The sequence below is a fragment of the Myodes glareolus genome, chromosome 2 (genome assembly GCF_982192425.1).
Source record: "Myodes glareolus chromosome 2, mMyoGla1.1, whole genome shotgun sequence".
NCBI lineage: Eukaryota > Metazoa > Chordata > Mammalia > Rodentia > Cricetidae > Myodes > Myodes glareolus.
The window spans coordinates 5,145,796-5,167,579 of NC_142027.1; the positions used below are offsets into that span (position 1 = coordinate 5,145,796).

Here is a 21,784-nt window from a genome sequence, read left to right on the forward strand (position 1 = left end):
CACACATGTACATACTCATGCACACATATACACACAGGCATATATGTATCTATACATATATACACACATATGCACAGACACATGCATAGATATTCACACTCATACACACATAGATGTATATGTACACATGCACACAGACAAATATTTGGGCATTCACACGCATACATACACTCATGTGCACACACACACACACAGATACATACACACATATGCACAGACATACACATACACACTCACACATATACTCACACAGAATTTTGCCTGAGCGTCTTGGGCCAGTGACGACTGGGACAGCACCTTGACACCCTGCCCCGTTCTCAGCAGATCCTCTCACTGACGTAGATGGGAAAGTTCCACAGCAGAGTGGAGTTTTCCATTGTGGGGACAGCTCCAGATGGCCGATCCTTATCTCCAGTCTCAGGCATGTCCCTGGCAAGGGTTCTTGAGACATCCTTTTTGCAGGGATCTTGGGAATGATCCAAACAGTACGCAGTTTAAGATTCGTGTGTCATCCGAGGAACAATGTACAGCGTTCATTTTGGCCTTTAAAAGCTGGGTGAGCTTCAGGCCTTGCCCTTGCAGGTGTGTGTGTGTGTGTGTGTGTGTGTGTGTGTGTGTGTGTGTGTGTGATTTGACTAGCTTGACATGGACTTCCTGAATGCTAAGCTCAGTGGTGGGTCAGAGCCCTGTCATCCTGACTTTGTCGGTGCCCACTGGAGTTCCATCATTAATGCCAGCAGGATGAACTGTTGATGGATGGGCACCATAACACATAAAAGTCTTCTGGACTTTTGCATAAAAATTTAATTTTTTAAAAAGGACGATTTTTTTGTGTGTGTAGACATTTAAAAAGAAACATTTGTGTGTGTGTGTGCGCGCACGTGTGTGTGTGTGTGTGTGTGTGTGAGAGAGAGAGAGAGAGAGAGAGAGAGAGAGAGAGAGAGAGAGAGAGAGAGAACACATGTAATGCATACAGGTACCCAAGGAGGCCAGAAGAGGGTATCACCCCTGGAGCTGGAGTCACAGCTGTGAGCAGTCTGACATGGGGAATCAAGCACAGGTCCTCTGTGAGAGCAGCAAGTGCTCTCAGCTACTGAACCGTCTCTCCAGCCCCAGCAGAATTAGACATTTTGATACAGATGCACAAAGGGTCTGACACCCAGAATCTGTGCTGTGTGTGTGCAGGATGTGCGTGCATTCCTCGGGGATTTGCACAACAGTAAGTTATGAATGACTCATTCGCCTTTAATATAAAAGTTTAGAGATGCCGATTGCAAGCGCTCTGAAAATAGAAATGAGACAAAGAAGACGGGGAAAGGCGTCAAAGAAAGATTCTCTGCTCTGGCCTGTAATGCACAGCTTGTCACTGTTTCTAGTTACAGCTTCCCTTTAGAACAAAATGCATCTGTGAAAATTTTACATGCTGATTCTTGATTTACCAGGCAGCAGCTTTCCATATCAGTAATTATTCATCCTCTACCTGGTTTTCCTAGAGATCTTTGTGTGCTTATACACGTGTGTGAAGGTCCCTCTTCTATTGTCCTGTACATTATCCCCCCCGCCCCCCGAGACAGGATCTCTCATTGAACCTGAGATGCACAGCAGATCCTCAGGCTGGACTGACAGGTGGTCATGGCCATGCCGTTTCTTATGTGGGTATTGGGGATCCGAACCCAGGACCTCATGTTTGAGCAGTGCATCCTGTTACCCACCAAACCATCTTCCCACCCCATTCCTGCCATATTTTTGGTGATGATGGGTATTCCATTTTATAGATGCCTGAAATAGGAATAAGTCACACAGAGGCCATGATTCTGTGGCCGTGGCCCCGTAACAAGGTAGTCCACTCTTCTTTGGCTATGGCCATGCTTGCTTTGCAGAGCCTTGCTGTCCCCCACCAAGGCACTCAGGACGCTCGGACCTACATACCACACACATGAGGAAACAAGGGTGAGACCCTCACAGAATCAGAGAATCAGGGACATGCCTTGGGGACAAATCAACGATGGATTTCATTCGTGGTTATTGAACCTTTGTGCAGTTTTGTATTTTACACTGTTTCCTTTTTGCTTCGGAGCAAACTGTGAACAGACTCATCCAAGGGAACTGACTTTATGAGTGATGGGCTCACGGCGGAGAACTAAGAACGGACCGCACCAATCATCCATAGTTGTTGCTGTCCGTGACCACCGTGGGGCCAGTGGGTCGCGTGGGGTGTTCCCGTGTTTTAACAAGGGAGAAAAGTGACCTAGCCCTGCCAGACGTATGATGGAATGACCCCCAACTGCTGCCGATTGCTCTCTCACCGAACTGTCTGGTGATGGCGTCCCCCCAAAGTACCATCTCGGGGGGGGGGGGGGGAAGACACTTGGTTCTTCAACTGCTGAGTGGCTGGGAGCCAAGGTCGCATGAGAACTCAGGCTTAGGGTCAGGGAAAGGTGAAGTGAGCTTCCCCCATTTCAAATAACTCTGGGGTTAAGGTTTAAGAAGTGGCATCAGGGTGTTCTAATTCATAGGTACTGTCTGTGCTACCAATAGTCAAGTAAGCTTATGGGCAAAGCTCTTGTGATCGATATTCTGGGATGACCCGGATTGAGAGTTGTTTTCCTTCTCTTGGCATCAGGAATGACTCTCTTTGAAAGTAAAAATCTGCTAGGGACATTTAACAGAGGGGGTTGCCATTTTAAAATGTGGTGATCCCCAAAGTATTATGCCATCTGATCACTGTTTAGACTTTTGTTGAAGTTCCAAATTAGGCACCGTGAGAAGTATGGGTAGAATCTTTAGAAATTATGTCAAATAATTATAGTGTCTGGTTTGTTTTTATAATTTTCCAAGCAAAGAATTCAGGCTCTAATGAAAGCGTATTTTATCAAATAAAGGATGTGTGCATTGTGCATAAATGATGGGAGGCTGGGCAAATGGTGGGTCGTACCGAAGACTGGGTGTGTGTGGGTCTCTCTGCATTGTAATTTTCCTGTAAGGTTGAAATTATTTCAAAATCAAAGTTAAAATTTTTTCTCTTGACAGTTGGGTTAGATAAGCACCATTGTGTCTTAGACAGGCCGTGGGGGTAGTTAGACCTTGGGAAGGAGCTTGCCACAGGACACAGTCGCGTGCTGTGTTAACCCTGGTGAGTGCAGGAGGCAAGACCATCTATGGCTATTTTATTGCCAAGAAGTCAGCCCTGTAAAAGCCCATGCTCAGTAAATCCAAGTGGGGACCTTCCCTCATACTGAAGGAAGCCGCTAACATTTTGAAGAGACAGAAAGGCCTGGGACACGTGGAGCACCCGGATGTTGCTCGTTACTTTGTTTCTTTTTCTCAGCTTAAGCTGCCAGGATGAAACAATTTAGAACTTGGAGAATTTTAGGGGAAACACAGTTTTAATCAGTCTGCCATCTTACTCATTGTTCAGAGATAAAAAGAGCCGGAAGTCGACATTCCCTCAAAATGTAGGTGCTGAGAACCTGTGAGCCACTAGACTTTTACTGGAATTACACTGGAGTTAGTGTTCATACGCATTTTTATTCTTGCTTTTAACTTCCAGCCTCATGGTTGCTACCTCTTTCCCTCCTTCCTGCTCCTTCCCTCTAACTCCCTGTTCTCTTTTCCTTCCTTCTCCCTGTCTTTTTGCACCATTGGGGTTTGAACCCAGGGTCTCTGCACCTGCTAGGCAGGTGTTGGACCACGGGGCCCCATCCCCTGTCTTCCATCTCCTAATCTTTTCTTTCTCCTTCTTTTTGTGTCCTTTTAAAAAATATGTGTAGCCCAGGCTGGCCTCGAACTGGTGATCCTCCTGCCTCTGCCTCTTTCAGCAAATCCTACTGGTGAAACCTTCTTTTTATGATTTAACACACAGGGATGGAGACGTACGAGGGAGCAAACCAGAGAAAGGGAGTAGTGTCGAATCCCCGGAGCGCTGGCCCAAAGTCTGAATGAATTCAGTTCCCTGCCTGTCTGTCCCAGTAACCAAGAATTGCTCGTGACTCAGGCTCTGGTCCTTTGTTTCCTTGGTTCCCCGTGAGACCGTACCCTTTACTGGTCTAACTTTCATGTGATTCAATTCAAAGCAAACTTTTGTTTCGTCCACAGAACAAGTAATTTCCTGAAAATGAGTAATTAAAGGCCTGAAATCATCTAAGGAATGTTCATGCCTGTGTCAGCTCTGCTTCCTTTGGGGAAAGAGAACTGCGGCCTTGAACCTGCAGCTTGGGCTTTGTGTACTTCATGAGGACCCGTGGCCTCTTGTCTGGGTAACTCAGAGTTCTATTGGCATCCATGGTTGGCAGCACGGATATCCATCAGTGGGGCATATGGTCTAAAATGTATAAACTAGATGTTTGGGGGAGGGGTGTATGCATAAGCATATGTAGTGTGTATGCCTATATAGTGTGTACACCTATATAAAGAGTGTACGCCTGTATAAAGAATGCGTACACCTGTATAAAGAGCATGCACGCCTGTATAAAGAGCGCGTATGCCTGTATAAAGAGCACGTAAGCCCGTATAAAGAGAGCATACGCCTCTATAAAGAGTATGTACACCTGTATAGAGTGTGTATGCCTGTATAAAGAGCGCGTACGCCTGTATAAAGAGTGTGTATGCCTGTATAGTGTATGCCTTATAAAGAGCACGTCCACCTGTATAAAGAGTGTGTACGCCTGTATAGAGTATGTACACCTGTATAAAGAGTGTGTATGCCTGTATAGAGTGTGTACGCCTGTATAGAGTATGTACACCTGTATAAAGAGTGTGTATGCCTGTATAGAGTGTGTACGCCTGTATAGAGTGTGTGCGCCTGTATAGAGTGTGTACGCCTGTATATAGGCACACAGTTTGCTCAGGTTAGTGTGCATGTGGAGGCCAACAGTCAACCTGGATCTTACTCCTCAGATGCTTGTCTGGATCCAGCTGATTGACATAGTCTGGCCAGCCAGTGCGCTCCAGGGACCCCTTGTCTCTGACTCCCGGTGAAGCTCTGTGACCCTGCACCCACCTTTTTCTCTCTGGGTTCTGGGGACTGAGCTGAGGTCCTCATGTTTACACTGGGAGCAGTTTACTGGCTGAGCCATCTCCCCAGACCCTTAAATAAGTGTTTGAAAACAAAATTTAGATATATGTATTTTTTTTCTTTAGTTTTCTTGGCTACCTTGATTCCAGTGTCCGTATTTTCAATTCATTTCTTGGGGTGCAAATAATAATGGCTTCTTGTGTTTAGAAAGAGAATTCATGAAGCAGTTCTGGAACATTCATTGGAGACACTGAATAAATGGAGGCTTTTTGATCACTGGCCAGCAAATTGCCTTATTTAATATGATCATGTAGTAGCATGAAATAATCCTCGTAAGCTTCAGTCCTTGATCCTAGCTGGCTGGTGGCGTCCTGGGGAGGAGGGGGCTGTGCAGTACTGGCACCCAGGCTGTGAGGTGCCTTCCACCTCCCATGTGCAGCCATGCAGAGCCCCGTCACATCTGTATCCTGCTTTGGTCTAGTGCAGCCTGTCACCCAGAGTCACAAGGGTCACACCTGCTGTGACAGTCCCAGCCTCAGCCAATTGATGCCTTTTTTTTTAATTAAAAAAAAATTCTCCTGGCTGCATATCATCAAGAAAAACAACATTGTTTTCAGGGTCTCTTATCTCTCCACTCCCAAATATCCTGTTTCTTTGGGCTGGGCAGCTAGGACCAATAGAAACCTCTTCCTGCCATTGGTTGACTTCATTTCCCAGACTTAGCACAATCTCATCCGCTCTAAACAACCTCATCAAAACTACTTTCTGGTCAGAGAGAAGCAATAATTATTATTAACATTTATTAACGATCAATAAACTTGATTGCAATATGGCCAGCACGATTAAGGTAAGGAGAGGGTTCCTCTACATTTGACAAAACCTTGCTCTTCTTGCGCTTGGCTTCCTTTATCAAGGCAGATAAGTTAGGGTTGGGCAACACCCCCCCCTACCACAATAGAGGACAACGAGATTTCCTTTGCGCTGCCTAGTAAATTTCCTTTTTCCTACTCCGACCATCCGCAAGGCTTAAAAACTTCAAACTCAGAAAAAAAATTGGGGTTTCTAATTCTCTGTTGAGCGCCATGGATTACTCTGGTTGGAGGCGTTTGGAGCACTCCTGAATTTTCAGATTCTTTACCTGTTCCTAGCTGTGTCTGGATGTGGGTCTGGCGAAGCAACCGTCACGGAGGCTGGAGGGCAGGGTCACAGCGATGGGCTTTGTCCATGGTGAATGTTCGGATGCACTTCTGGGACTCCTCACCAACAGGCGTGCCAGCACGTCCCTGTGGAAGTGGGGAGATACTCGGTGGCTGTTGGTAGCAGGATGGACTGAGGTTGACTTGAATTGTGGGACGCCTCCATGCTGAGAGGACTGAACCGTCTCAAATGGTGGTAACTGGGTGTGCTGGCTTACGTGTCTGTCACAAATAAAACACCTGCCCCTCTGTGTGCTGCAAGCTTTCTTCCCAGTCGTGTGGTGTGTGCGGACCGGGAAGCAGTGGTCGGTGGTCTCTCCTCTCTTGTGTTTGTTTCTGTGTGTTTTCTTGTAAATGTTTCTGGAAGGGAGCTGGTAGGGCTTAACAGGGAGACAAATCCGCACAGGCGGTGAATTAAGTACGGGCTGGTGGCTACAGACAGCCGAAACCGCCACAGAAGCCGGTGGAGGCAGTGGGAGTCTGAGGTGGCGGGTCTGTTAAACGACGTTCCAGGCCACCAGGCGTTGATGACATTTGTAGCAATGAGGAAAACTAGCAGCCTACATAGACAAAGAAAGTGAGCCGAGGAGTGTGTTGTTTGTGATGTCTATAGTTTGGTGTCACAGAGATGGGACAAGACTTGTCTGTCCACTACTGCTTAGCTTGAAAACTCATGAAAGATGGGGTTTGCCCACACCAAGATGAGGTGTTAGAAAACCCTCTTTGGCTAATATCTATCGCGTGATGTATCAGGTAAACAGTGTTTCAGCGTTCCATCTCATTTTCAGTCTCAGGATGTATTGTATCATGTAGGAGGGCTCATGCCAAAGTCTCAGAGCTTCTCCTCTGCTTCGAGGATTAGGGCCAGCTGCAGTATTGTGACCTAGAGGGAATTTTAACATTGGGTTAAGTGAGTAGAAATGACTGGATTTTGATAACCCCAAATTCTGCCTTTTTGGTTTCTGCTTTAGACTCTTAGTTCTATCTCTGTTTCAAAGCAATTAAATCAAATATTCTTTGCAAATCTTAAATAGTTTGAGCAGATACTTATGTGGGTTCCACCCCACTTCCCAAGCCAATCCTTTAAAGGCACAGACAGAGCAGACTGCCACCGTGTAGGAGGCAGAGTACATTTCGACAAACACCCCAGTGTGTTACGCTGTTTCATTTAAGATCCCTGTTTATGAAGAAGAAGTTGCTTCTGAAGTTTGAAGGCATTTTTGACTCTTGAATACATTCGGAGATAATTGCTTGCTGCTGTGTAGGACTCTGTGCATGGTGAATTCTGTGTTGTATGACATCGTATGTCTCCCCATGATAGGAATGACTTCCAGGGGATTCTTTAAGGCCCCTGTTAGAGCAGTCTCCCCTGCGAGGTAACTTCAGTGAAGATCAGCGTCTGTGAGGTTCTCAGGGTAACGTAGTGAGGTGATTTCATGGCTTTGTTTATGGAGTGGGGAAGCTTTAATTCCGCTAGAGTAAGCCTCAGATTAGCAGAGGAAAAGTCCTCTGAAGTTGAGGCAGTCCCCACAGGGACATTTTCCCACTGCAAATACGCTTGGAGTTTTAGGTGTTTTGGTAAATAGATCAATGAGCCCTTTCATTCACAGGCACCGCATTTGTGGTTCCTTTCTTCGGTCATGCTGGAGCCTGGGAGCACTATGCTGGTAGTCTTACTGGGCTCCAGAACACGGTGTTTCAGTGGGGGAAAGGTGAAGGTATTTTAGATTTCTCTCTGCGCATTCATAGACTTCAGGATCAGGCTGAGGGCCCTAATAAAAACATGTTGGCAAACAAGCCACCATCTCTGTGTGCAAGCATTTGGAAGAGGACTTTGAGGGCTTCTTACAATACTGAGGGATGACTGACTCCGGAGGCCACCATTCCTCATGTAATCCTGTGCACGTCAGTTAGGGGTCTAATTCAGCCCTCCAGAGATTATTCTGACCTTATTTGCAATACCCATTGCCATTTCCATAGCTTAAAGAAACCCATAGTGTCCTGCATTTAAAAACACTGGGTGTGGCGGGGGGGTGCGGACTGAATAGGGTTCGGATAGGAAAACATTCTAATTCTGAACAGTTGGAGATTGTGAGTTCTAGGTTGAAAGCCTTGAGTCTAGAGTTGAATCTTTTAAGTGTGTGCGTGTACATGTATGTGTCTTTGTGTGTGTGTGTATGTGTCTTTGTGTGTGTGTCTGTGTGTCTTTCATGTGTGTATGTGTCTGTGTGTATGCATGTGTGTCTTTGTGTGAGTGTCTGTGTGTCTTTTGTGTATGTGAGTGTCTTGTGTCTTTCGTGTGTGTGTCTGTGTGTCCGTGTGTGTGCATGTGTGTTTTTTTGTGTGTGTACATACATGCATGTGTGTATGTGTGTGCACATGGAAGGACATGGAAGGAGCATGTTCAAACGGCAGCTTGAGAGGAAGTAGCTCAGGAGTCAGACAGGACTTGGAAATTTCCTAAGGAGGCCCAAGGCACGCAGGCTCGGGGTAGTTGGAAAGTTCCTAAGGAGGCCCAGGGTGCTCAGAAACTGGGGGTGAGAGGGAAAAGCCATCTCTGCACGGGCTTTAATGGATGCTGCTAAGCAGCTTAGCTACAGCTGTGTTCCTCACCTCCCGGCTGCATCAGGGGAATAGGCATGGCCTCCCTCCTCCCTGCTTAGTCGGGGATTCTGCGACAGTGGAGGGAACTCCAGGTGCCAGATGTTATTGTCTGCTTGGTAACTGCCACTTCCCAGAGTGGCTCCCCCACCCCCACCCCGCCCCCACCCCATCCCCGCTTCTGCTCTGGCCTAAGTGCCTTGAAAGGACAGCAGCATCTCCAAGACACTTATGGTGTGCACTCGGGAGTATTCACAGATTCTCTGTGGTATAGCATATTCGTGAAAGTCTGTGTGTGTATGTCTGTGTGTGCCTATGTCCACCAGTCACCCTGAATGGTGGCCCTGTATTCTCCCCTCTCATTGAACACACAGCAGCTCTCCCTGCAGGACTCCCCCTCTCTGCGAATGTTCCAGAACAAAATGATTCCCTCATCATCTCTGTCTCCTTTAAACTCATGGTTATTTTTTTGCTTCTGAAAAAAAAACAGACCGTGATTTTTAAAACCATATTCCCAAGCACACTTGTACACACTCAATGTTTCTTAGAAAAGTGTATGTACAAAATAAAGTAAATCTTGAAAAGCAAATGATGCCTTCAGGGAAGTGTTACTCGTTCGGAGCATCTGAGTTCCTTCAGCTGAGAGGCACTGATTTAGCTGCTGGTGCTCACGAGGTTCTGCAGAGGCCTACAGGGGTTTATGAAGTGTAGAGCCTCAGCAGAGGAAACTTGACACAGTGTGTTTTCACACCGCCATGGTAGGCCCTGTCCAGTTGCTATGGGGCTTCTGCTTCGATGGGCTGAAGGACGCTGCTTCCTACCTTGCCCTGGGGACACTATCAGATCACCCCAGAGGCCAGCTCTTACGTCCTGTGGCCACAGACACACTCGCATTTGGGTGCTCAGGCGTGTGATACCAGCTTTCTCACCGTCGTGGTGGTGACCCTTCCTCATGCTGGCATTAGCGGGCACTCAGGAAACGGCAGACGCCATGGGACTCAGGTTATGGTCCCCTCTCAAGATGAACTGCCATGCTCTCTGATGCTGGTTTTTCCTCCGCCTTTCACACAACCCAGCTTCAGGAGTAAAGCCCACAGCCACGGACGCCACCTGGGTGGGTTCACAGACACAGGACAAACGTCAGGGTCTCTTCCAGCTTCTATCATCGTAGCCTCCGAGCCTGTGACGGAGAGAGTGCTGGAGCTAGGGAGACGGTGGGGCCGCAGATGGCAGCCAGCTGCAGCAGGAAAGGTGGAAGAAGCCGGTGGCTCAGGTGGCGGTGGTCAGCTTGCTGCCTTCACCTGTGCCGCCACCCAAGACTACGTGTTTGGTGATAGCAGGAGGCCTGAATCGTGTCTTGTTTTTGTCTGTTAGCACAAAAAGAGGGATGCTGGGATCCTTCACTATCCAATTTCCTCCATGAGCTTTTAGGGGGAAACGTAATTTTGCTTTGTACGATTTACGGTCGTAGCGTCCAAGGTGTTTCTCACTATAAGAAAAGTGCAGAGAGGTTGCAAAGTCGGTTTAGACTCTCCACCTCCCAGCAGGCCGCCGTGGCCACGGACCTCTGGTGTGGTCGTTCTGATTGCGTGTGCCTGTTTCTTTACACAGTTCACTGTTCTGCTTTTTGCTCTTGATTCACCACACAATTCACCACCATGTCACTACCTGCTTTTAACAAGCATGATTTTTATGCCTTTTAAAATATAAAATAGATATTATCATTTTACAACCACTGTCCTGCTTTGGGGAATAGCCTTCCTTCAAAGTTTCATGCATTCACGGCTGGGCACGCTCTCTCTGATGCCTAGAAAAAAAAAATTTTCTGAGTGTTGTTGCTTAGGAAAGAAACTTTTGGGCCAGCAGCTGTGCACATCTGTAATATGTTTGTGCAGTTAAAATACTGTGCTGATTTCAGAGACATCACTCCTAGAGGGACTGGCTCACGACCGTTCGGATATTCTGATCTAATGTTTGTCAATTGGTCAGGGAAGAATGGAAGCTCTCTTTTTCTCATTTTGATTTGAATTTGTGATAGTTTTAGCTTCTTGTTCCTTTCTGTATGAACCTGTCTCAGTTATCCATTGCGACCTGTGTTTTCTCCTCGTCCGTACTTCTGCTCCCGTTTGACCCAGCGTGTTTCCCCAGTGCTTCTCCCGCTGCCCTTGGTTGAGGCTGGCGCTGGGCTCAGCCTTCCTTCTACAGTCCCGCACTTTTCCTTCTGTTTCTAGCCCCTCTCCCTTCTGCTTGCCTTTGTTCATTTGCGTCTGTAGTCTCATGAAGTTCCAAGACCTTGTTCTTGGTGTTAACATACACACATCTTCAGCCAGCGTTGTCAGTAGTGGCTGGCAAGTATCGGAACAGTATGTGTTAACTACAGATAGTAGTGTAGTAGTTGTAAGGCCGTGTTTCTTTTCAGTGATCTCTCTCCTACTGAGCTGAAATGTTTTAGGTGGACTTTGTGTTTGAAGGCACACAAAATGTTTCGCCTTTGTGATCCAGACTGACGCCATCCCCAGAGCTGCCTGGCAGGCCTTGTGTTAGATAAACAGGTACATCGCCTCAGAGTGCTTGTGCACAGATAAGGGTGGAAACTTATTGAAGGATGCGGACCAGTCAGTCTCCCTTCTCGGTGTCCCCAGTGATCTCCTTATGACAGCTGCCTCCTGCATCCCCAGCGTTAGGTTTCTCTGCAGGGAAGAATGACGTCTTGAACGATCTCAGACACGTTAAGACACTGGCTGGGTAACGAGAGTTCTTGTAACTCTCTACCCTGTCATCTGTTCCTTTCGTGAAAAACAAAACCCTTCAAGCAGCCATTCGGTCACACGAGGCGGCTGTACCACAAAGCGCTGGAACGCTTGACAGTGACTCGCTGCCTCTTCTGCATCTGAGTGGTGACGGGGATGGTTCTTGGTTGTTGTTTTACTTTCTGAGTCTTTAAGATGGTCTCACTCTGTAGCCTAGGCTAGCCCAGACCTCGTGGCAATCCTCCTGCTTCAGCCTCTGTACTGTCAGGATTACAGGTGCAAATCACCATGCCTGGTTTAAAGGAATATATGCCAAATGCGATTTTTTTATTTTCTGAGGTCCTGGGGATGGAACCCAGGGCTTTGTTCGTGTGAGACAGGCACACCACCACTCAGCTCCGCTCTGTCCTAAGAATTCTTTCCTTATTTGGCAGTATCCAAGGGGCAGAGGTTCCTGATTCCAGGTCTGCTGGTGACTGACTGACATGTCCTCAGCCCAAGTATCAACTTCCTTGCTGTGCCTTGGGCGTCAGTCATGAGCAGTCAGGTCAGTGTTTTCCGCTAGGCCCGCAGCGGAGTCTTTCGGCAGGGTGTTCGTGGAGCTCAGCCCCGGGAGGAGTAGGTGCCGTGCTGCTGCACACAGATAAGTGCAAGGGTTTCAGAGAAGCGGTGCCAAAGCCAAGCCACATTATTTATGTTTCAAAGTGCCACATCAGAATCCAACCATAACATCAACAGGGCTGCTACTTCAAACGCTGGGTAAAAACAATGCGTGCTTAGTTCTGGAAAATATGATAGGGGACATCAAGCAGAGATGCTCCAGGTTGTGCGTGTGTGAGCGTGCGTGTGTGAGTCTACGTGCAGCCATGTGCGTGTATGTGTGGCGACCAGGGTCAATGCTGGTTGTCCTTCTCAGATACACGCGCCAGCTAGACTGACTGGCCAGTGAACCCCCAGGGCCTGTTTTCCCCACTCCACTGCTTGGTCCAGCAGTTACAGGAGTGCTAGGGATTTGAACATGGGTCCTCATGCTTAAACAGTGGGTACTATGTGCACTGAGCTGTCTGTCACTCCAGCCCTAAACAATCTTCTGTCTAAAACATCCATGTCTATGATTTACCATGACTTTTGCTGTCACGAAATTGTTACAGATAACACACGAAGCCCTTTCCTGTTCCTTTCCCCTCTCTAATAAGTACCATCATGGGTTCAGCTCTGGAGGGAGCCCTTCATACCTCCGCATGAATCCCCAAGTCAATTGATTCAAATAACCTCAGTTCTTTTGGCATCCCATTGGGCTTTTTAAATGAAGCTTATTCTTTGATAGTTTCCTATATTTATACAATGTATATTGAGCATATTCCTCCATCATTTCCTCCCTCCACCTGTTCCCTGCAGCGCCCTCGCCCTCTTTGTTATTTTGTCAATAACCACAAGTCCAGTTAATACAGTCCATGTGGGCATGAGCTGTGGCCATACTTGATAGTGCATTCGTGTGAGCTTCCTCTCAGAAGAAGAAGAAACGATTGAAACAAAACTTCAGAATTTGTCAACATGGTGAGTTCATGTCTCAATTCAAGGCAGGTTTCTTAAGACGTTGCTTTAAGCACATGTGGTTTCACGTTGCATGGCTCTCTCCTTGGGAGGTATGGCAGCCAGCAATAACATGAAGGCTGCCCAGGACACCACAGCCCACAACTGACTATGTCAGAGAGACACTAGATACTCTGTTTGTGCCAGCGTTGGGATAGAGCCTGTGGGAAAGCGTTGGTTTTTGTCATTCCTGCAGGAGGTGGCAGGCACAGAGTCAGTCCTAGAAGAGCCACAAAGAGGGGACGCCCTGGGAGGGGGTAGTCAGAACTTCAACAGGAAGCTGGCCTCCCTGGCCTTTGTTCTTTAGGGGTGGGAGGAGCAAAGATGGCTGTGGAGCCATCCTCTCTGGGGTTTGGTGGCTCCTTAGATCTCAGGACTCACAAGGTGGTTCAGAGCAGGGTCTCCTGAGACCTGGGCAGGGGGTATCTATGCACCTAGACATAGGGCTCCCAGCAGGGATTTTAATCCTGTTCTGTTCCCTGGTCTAGGACAAGTCAGACAGAGCCTGTTCCACCTGGTGTTTTTCACCTGGTGAACCCATCATCCCCACTTGTATTACTGTAAGGTAGATGGGGTGTAAGACGCTCAGAACTCTGCGTAGCGCAAGGGGGCTTCACTTCTCAGAGGATGGAGGCCACTTCCATCCACCCAACCCGGCTCCCATCTGAGATGAGCAACAGCAAATGAATAAGATTGCCCACCAGTGAATTCAGCTTCTTTGACCCTTTTCTCCAAGCAGCTGTTTCTCTCTGTGTTACGAAATAAAAGCTCGGGACAGAAACACCAGTTCCCAGCACTGCCTGCTGGAGGTGACAGGCTCCACTGCTGGGGAGATGCCTGATGGTAGGCTTTCCCCACTTTCTTCAGGGCAGGCCCCTCTTTCTCCCTCCCTCTCCCTGATCCACACCCCAATCCTCTTCCCTCCCTCCCTCTCTCCATTCCTCCCTCTCTCCCTCCCTCCCTCTCCTTTCCCCTCTGCGCCTTGTTTTTCTCTTTCTCTCTAGAACTCTCCAGCATGAATGGCTTTGACTTCTCCAACGCCTCTTCCACTGTGTGGATGCTTAGAACTAAAACATATTCACAGACCCAGAAAATTAAAAACATTGTTTAAGGTCAACTACAAGTGACTTTCAGGGTTACCTGACTCTGGGAGTTATTCTTTCCACCAACATGAATTAACACAGACAGTTTTGGTGGCTTGGCCTCTTTTCAGGCAAGCAGGATGAACTGTGATGCTTCTAAAAGAGAAGTAAAATCCACTTTGCTGCTTCATAGCCCTGAGAGGATGTTGCCTGCCTGACACTAACCCTGCCTCTGCCCCTTTGACCGGCTTGCTGTTGAAGCGTAAGCCTATGGCAACCCATTTTTTTGTTTTTAAGATGGTGGTTCTGAGAAAAGAACACATATATTTGTTTAAGCCTTGTTCTCTGGTGACGGAAAACATCTTTTTTTAGACCTTGTGTTTACTGCTTTGGTAAACAGTAAAATGCTGCTACAGCAATTACCTTGAAGATAAATGGTTTGTAGACAGATACTTCCTACACTCGCTTCCTGCCCGATAGCCGGGCCAGCCGGAGGCGAAGGCGCAGGCGCAGGAAGGACTCCTCATGGAAGCTTCCTGCCCCATAGCCAGGCCAGCCGGAGGCGAAGGCGCAGGCGCAGGCGCAGGAAGGACTCCTCATGGACGCTTCCTGCCCGCGCACTGCTCCTTCCTTCGTGGGACTGAGGCCTCCGGGTTTCCCAGGGGGATTCTGTGTTTTGTAGCACGTGAGGCTACGATGCCTTGATGCCTTTCGTGTCTGCCTCTTTATCTCGGTGCTATCTCACGCACAGACAGACTGTGCCGTGTCCTGGGTGGGGGTGGGCAAGTCTCTCCAGGCTCTCTGACTCACAGAAAGAGATTTATGATCCTAGTAGTCCTTCCCGAGTTCAGAGGAAAGACATCGTCAAGCGTTGTTCTGTCTGAAGACATTGTAGAGCTTTTTCTCTTTAGTCAGGACAACATCTCAAGATTTGGATCCAGAAAATTTCAGTTCACAGTTTGTTCTGTGCCGCGTTTACACTAGTTGTTAAATTCCAGGGAACGCATTGTTTAGGCTCTTTGAAGCAAAGCAAATAAAACCACAAAGCACCAACCCTGAACAATAGAGGGCCATCCATTACCCATCTACAGGATGCGTCCTTAGCCACAGGTCCTTTTGTAGGGGGAAAATATATCTAGTCAACAAACAATAAACTAAACAAAATAAATAGTGCCCGAGAGCCCTCAGCTCTAGCCCTGGCAAAGCCCCAGAGAATGGTGTTTACAGGCTCACAACAGGGAAACCTGCTGCTCCCACCAAGCCTCCTGCAGAGGTCAGAAATAATCACACCCTGAGCAGCCCCTCGCTGCCGCCCCTCCCAGCGTTGGTCCTTAGACCAGGCAAACATCTCCTGCAAGCTTTGCCATGTAGTGTGAAGGGCACCAGTGCATAGGGCCCTCTGGTCCTGTAGACGCAGGGTCCATAAGAGATGACGGCCCCACGGAAGCAGAGATTAGAGTTGCCTGGGAAAGCCGTTACATGTGGGTAGAGGACCAACCCAGGGTTGCAAGTGGGTGCTCGCTAACCTGTTGGTACCCCTCGTGATTTTTATCTACACAACTGCTCGGTATACTTATGTATTTTGTGTTTGACATGAAAAAGAACTGGAATGAAATGGTCCAAAGAGCCTCCCCACCCCCGCTGCACAGCCCCTCTTTAAAGCCTGTGAGCTAATCTTGTTGGAGACCTCGAAGTCTAGAATCTCAACATCCCACGTGAGTGGAGACAGTTCCATCTTCTGCGCTGTGCTGCAGGAGTGACTGTGTATGGCTTTGTTGCCTGGTAGTGAAACCCCATGATCTCCCAGCATGGTTCTCTACAGATGCCACCTCTGCAGGTTTACAAAGGCCTCGCTGACCTCAGGGTCTGGGTGGTTTGTAGGGTACCATGAATTGTGGCTGTGTGATTCTGGGATAAATGGAGAGTCTTACACTACTGAGGATGTAAGACTCAAAAGGAGGTTGAATTTTTTGGGAGGCTCAAAAGATCTGTTGAATAATATTAGTGACATGACAACAGCAATAAAAAAATTTCTCTTTTTTTCCATTTCAAAACAATTATACAGAGGCTTAGAAAATTAAAATTTAGAACAGAAAATTTAAGACACTTTATATTACTCCATCAAGGGTCTACTGATGCTTGATTCTTTTCTAATGTTATAGGGCTTTTGTTCTCCATATTGCAGATACAACATCTGAGAAATGAAACTCATTTTTAAAAGAATGATTTACTACTCACTTCCTTTTTCATAGACTCCTTTAGAAATATAAGCCTCATGTTGCATTTTTCTTTTGTCTTTTTTCTCCAGGGCTGGGGATTGAACCCATAACTTAGAGCGTGGGAGGCAAGCTCTCTATCTATTGAGCTATATCCACTCCCTGAGGCGTGATTCCCTCATGTGTTTCAACAGAGCAGTGACACCTGCCTTGCGGCCCTGTGACTGTTTTAGAAGCTTGTCGTGTTAGTGAGCTTTGAACAACGGGGTGCCTAGGTGTGCAAGGGTGAGATCTTTGGGTACTCACCCTAGTCTCCGTGTTTTGCAACTTTACAAACTGTTTGTGTGTGTGTGTGTGTGTGTGTGTGTGTGTGTGTGTGTGTGCGCGCGCGCGCACGCACGTCTGCAGAGGCCAAAGGATATCAATCCCCTGGAGCTGGAGTTCCAGGCAGTCACAAACCACCTGCTATCAGAGTTATAACTGGTCGTGGGTCCTCTGTGGGAACCGTGTGTGCCCTCCCACCCACAAGCCACCTTTTGAGGCAGATTCTCAGTGTGTATCTCAGGGTAGCCTTGCATTTGTGATCCTTTGGTTTTTTTTTCCAAACCATTTGGATTATGCTCCAGCATACACAGCTTTGCTATTATGTTTTAAGCTTACTTGCTATGTGCTTTTCTGAAATACATAAATGATCTTTTCAGGTTGTAATTAATTCTCATATTTGTGTTTGAACCCAGTGGACTCTGGACATTTAGAGTTTTGTAAAAAGGGCCAAATTGTGAGAGGAGAGAGACGTAGCCATGTGGCCGTCTGGTGACTCAACAAGGGCCCACCTTTGAGCGGTTGGACTCAGCTCCATTTTGATGATCCCAGGGAACCACACTCAAAGGAAAATCAAGATGGCTATGGGAAAGGCCTACCCTTCCCCAGCCTTAGTCCCTGGGTGTTCTCTGCTGGGCAGAGGAGAGGTGGTGCCATTCTACAAGAAGGGAGCAGCCCTAGAGCTGGAAAAGATGCTGCTTCCTCAGTTCCCGGTGTTGGGACCTTCTCAAGAGGAAGCCAGCAGGCACCTACTAAATTATCACGGCTGGGCCGCTTCTGTGATTAAAACTACGAGAGAGGGGCCTTCTGGTTCCTGGCTATAATCACGGCTCTTTAGGAGACCGAGGCAAGAGGATCGCAGGCTCGAAGACCTGCCTGGGCTACAGTGTGAGTTCAGGACAGCCTGGGCAACGCTGACCCTGTGCCGAAATAATTACAGAATAGAAGGAGGCTGGGGATGTGGCTTAATGGAGCACTTGCCTCACGTGTCTCAAAGTCAGTCCTTCAGTCAGTCAGGAGTCTGTCTCTTTCACACACGTGCACACACATGCACGCACAAACACACACGAATCTGTGTCACACCAGGCATGATAAGAAGCCCTCAGGAGAGGACCCAGTGCTCAGTGCTCTGAGCCTTCACGATTATGTCACCCCACTGTGCTGATTCCTGGTGAGGGGCGGACTCCAGGCGTCCATCCAGTGAGCGGATGGCTGCTCCAGTAGTGAGCATATGAGCCTGCGGGCCGACAGGGTGGTGCCAACGGTGACAACACAGCCATACAAAATCCATTCTTTTCCCACATTGTGGGAAATGAAAACCATTTTACTTCCTTTTCTAAGTGGATAAGCGACTTTAATGTGTTTTTGTCCTTCCAAATATCCACGCTTTTCTTCAAAAAATGGCTTAGGTGATGACTTGCCACTCACTTTGACTTTTGATTGTGTTTAAGGTGTATGACATGAGTCTTCACATACATGTAGATGTTGATAAGTGATTGTACTCAAGTGAGTTAGTATATCTGCTATCTCCTGTGTGTATCCAGTGTGTATGACAAGGGGCCAAGAGTGCCCCAGATTTACTGTGAGCGACATCCCATATAGCAAGGGCGTCTCTGTGTAGTGCGATGCCCTCTGGACTTGATTATCCTGCATTCAAACGCTTCCTACCCTTTAGCCTTCATCTTACCATTTCCCTCCGCTCCTGTGGTCTATGTTTTATTTTCACCTTGATTTCTGTGTGTCTAACCGTTGTCGACTCTACCATAAGCAAGATCATGCAGTGGTTTTCCTTCTGTACCTAACCTGTTTTGCTTAATGCATCGTCCGCTAGATTCCTCCACATTTGGACAAATGGTAGAAAATCACACACACACACCCCTTTTGATAAACATTTCATGTAGCTCAGGCTAGCCTGGAATTACCCATGAGGCTAGTGATGGCGTTGAACTTCTGGCCCTCCTCCTTTCATCTCAAGTGCTGATGTAGCGTGTGTGTGTGTGTGTGTGTGTGTGTGTGTGTGTGTGTGATGCCACATGCGGTTTACACAGCATTGAGCATTGAACCCAGGGCTTCATGGATGCCAGGCAAGCATTCTGTGGACTGAAGCCCATCCCCAGCCCAGAATCTAACTTTTCAAAGATGAATACCATCTATACACAGCACAGGCTCTCCCATCTCTTACCCCCTGAGGTTGTTTCCATATCATGTTTAAGGTGAACAATGCTGTAGTGGCTGGAGGCTTGTGGGTGTCTGCACGGCTGTGGACTGAATTCCCTCCGGTGTCTGTGCAGGGACTGGTGGAGCATATGGTAGTCTTTAATGTACCTGAGAACCGCACGACCAGCATTCCCACCCTCACTGTGTCTTGTCTTTGATCAGAAACTGGTGTGAAATGACATCTCCCTGTAGCTGTGGTTCTTATTCCCACAAACGTCAGCTAGACTGAAATCTTTCTCTTTACCTGTTGGCCAATTTTAGGTCCCTTTTGGGAAAGGAAAACCCCTTTCCAAGGTTCTATGTGCATATTCTTGCTGGCATACTAATCACAGGACCATGAAGACCCTGGATGGGTTGAGCGTATGCAGTCTCCTCTGGGCTGTGAATTGGAGATTCCTGCTGGAGAATCAGAGGCAGAAAGGCAGCTCCTGGGCAGCTCTGGGCAACATCTCCTTCCCAGACACTTGCCTTGTAGCCTTTGCTTTCAGTGAGTGAAGACTCCTCCGCCTGTTTATTATCTGCCCATCTGCCATAGCCCTTTAGTCTTGCTGGACCTGAATTAATGAGAAATTTTACCAAGTGTGCCGTGATGGAAACTGCTCACAACTTCTGTGACTGTGGTCATGCCTTCAGAATTTTAATGACTCTATAATTTAATCTTAGTCTTATTTTCTGGTCTCCATTCACTGCACAAATTTTCCCATCAGTTGGAACCTGGCAGGTGACACCACTGTAGGTTTTATACTATGTGATGTAATCTACTAATATGTCATCTAGTAAATAAGTTTCTACTGTTAGTAGATAGATTTCTGTATTCAACTACAGAATAATCTGTTTTCATCCAGGTTAATTTCAATAACGGAATAACTGGTTGAATAATATAATCTTAAATAATTGATTCAAGATTCAATAAACCGGTTATCACTTACTGAAATGTCAAAATGTGCAAGTGTATTATTTAATTTGGTAAGTTTTATGCCTTCCATTGTTATGCAGTAAACGATGGGAATGGGTCTTCGGGAGGTTGTTTGGCTGTTAGGAGCAATCCCTGCTTTTCCAGAGAACCCGAATTCAGTTCTTGGCACAGCATCAGGTGCCTATAGCTCCAGCTCTAGGGGATGCAACACTGAAACACCTTCTTCTGGTTTTCCATGGTCACCTGCACACGTGTTACATACATCCATACAGACTCCGACACAGACACACATATACATGTAAATAAAAATGATAAAAAAATGAATGAAGAAAATGGTGAAACTGTGGTCTTCCGTGAGACTTGAGGTAGTCTGTGACCCTGGCCTGGTATTTTTGCTTAGACACCAGTAAGTTATTCACATGTAATTTTCAGAGAAAAATACAGACAGGTCCCAAGGACTCCTTTCCTAGGTTTCCTGAAAGCTGAGATTTTTAAAAAGTTATTCCTTCCTTGTTTGATAATTTCATGCATGTCTGATGGCTTTGACCACATCCTCCCGATATCTTTCCATAGTCTTTTCTAGCTCCCACCGACCCCTTCTTCCCCACGAGTCTCCCCTGCCCACTTCCATGTCTGTCTTAGAAGCCCTGTATTCAGTCAGTGTGGCCTGTGTGAGCAGGGTGGGGCTCATCTCCTCGTAGGAGAGAATCGCTGCCCGGTGGCTACACCGTTGAGACAATGGATCTATTTAAAGTTTATTTTACTTTTACGAGCGTCTTTCGGTTGATAGTTTAGGAATTAATCTCCTCGTGGTCTCCCTACACATGTAAACGTTTCCTGAAGGAACACATGTGTGAAGAACTGATCCAACACACGAGAAGTCTCTCCTCTGAGCGAAGCTAGCTAAAGCAGGTTCTAGTTTGTAGGATTCAAAGGAAAGGAAATGACTTTTACTTGGGAATCGAAATGTTGGACGAAACTTGACTGGCCACCGGGAGCCCATTGTGTCCTGAGCTAATTGCGTTTTGGATCTGCACACTCATTGTTCTTGGGTAATTAAAAGAGAAGCAGGACTTTGCTGGAGGAACAGGCCTGCATGGGACAATCATGGAGTAATCTGCTTGCAATTACTACTTGGAAAACATACTAAGGAAATTATATTTTAACTTCCTTTTGTCATTTCGTTTTAACTTTTAACATAGTTTTTTATTAGTTTATTTATTTTACATTCCAACCTCAGCCTCCCCTCCATCTTGTCCTCCCATTCTCTCTCTCCCCCTCCCCCCACTCACCCCTACTCTCTCAGAAAGAGGCAGGTCTCCCTCCCATGGGCTTCAGCACAGCTTGGCACATCAAGTCGCCATAAGACCAAGCACCTCCCCCTGTATTCAGCCTGGACCAGACAATCCAGCATGAGGAATGGGTTCCCAAGAGCCAGCCATAGCATCAGGGACAGCCCCTGTTCCCGCTGCTGGGAGTCCCACATGGAGACCAAGCTACACAACGGTCACATATATGCAGAGGGTCTAGGTCAGTCTCTTGTTGTTGGTTCAGACTCTGTGAGCTCCCTTGAGTCAGTCTGGTGGTTTCTGTGGGTTTTCCTGAGATGTTCCTGACCCCCTGTTTCCTTCAGTCCCTCCTCCCTTTCTCAGCAGGATTCCCTGAGCATGGCCCAATCCCTGGCCGTGGGTCTCTGAATCTGCCCCCATCAGTCACTACGTGAAGGCCCTCCAGTGACAACTGGGATAGTGACCAATTCGACCCCAGGAGATGGCCAGCCCAGGCTGTACGTCCACGGCCACAGGGAGTCTTAACTGGGGTCATCCTTGTAGACTTGTGGAAGTTTCCTTTGTATCAGGCACTACCCAGCTGTGTAAA

General features: G+C 47.4%; 1 protein-coding gene across 4 annotated transcripts in view; it reads left to right on the forward strand.

The window, feature by feature from the left end:
- The window catches only part of Erg (ETS transcription factor ERG), a 206,842-nt gene that overhangs the window by 102,632 nt on the left and 82,426 nt on the right, over window positions 1-21,784 (forward strand). Inside the window, exon 1 of one of the 4 annotated variants that reach the window (XM_085685822.2) lies at window positions 5,704-5,861. The exons of the other annotated variants lie outside the window; for them this stretch is intronic. Coding sequence (XP_085541948.1) covers window positions 5,844-5,861 — 18 coding nt within the window. The 5' untranslated portion in view covers window positions 5,704-5,843. Of the gene's footprint in view, window positions 1-5,703; window positions 5,862-21,784 lie in introns of those variants that run through there. 4 annotated transcript variants of the gene reach the window in all.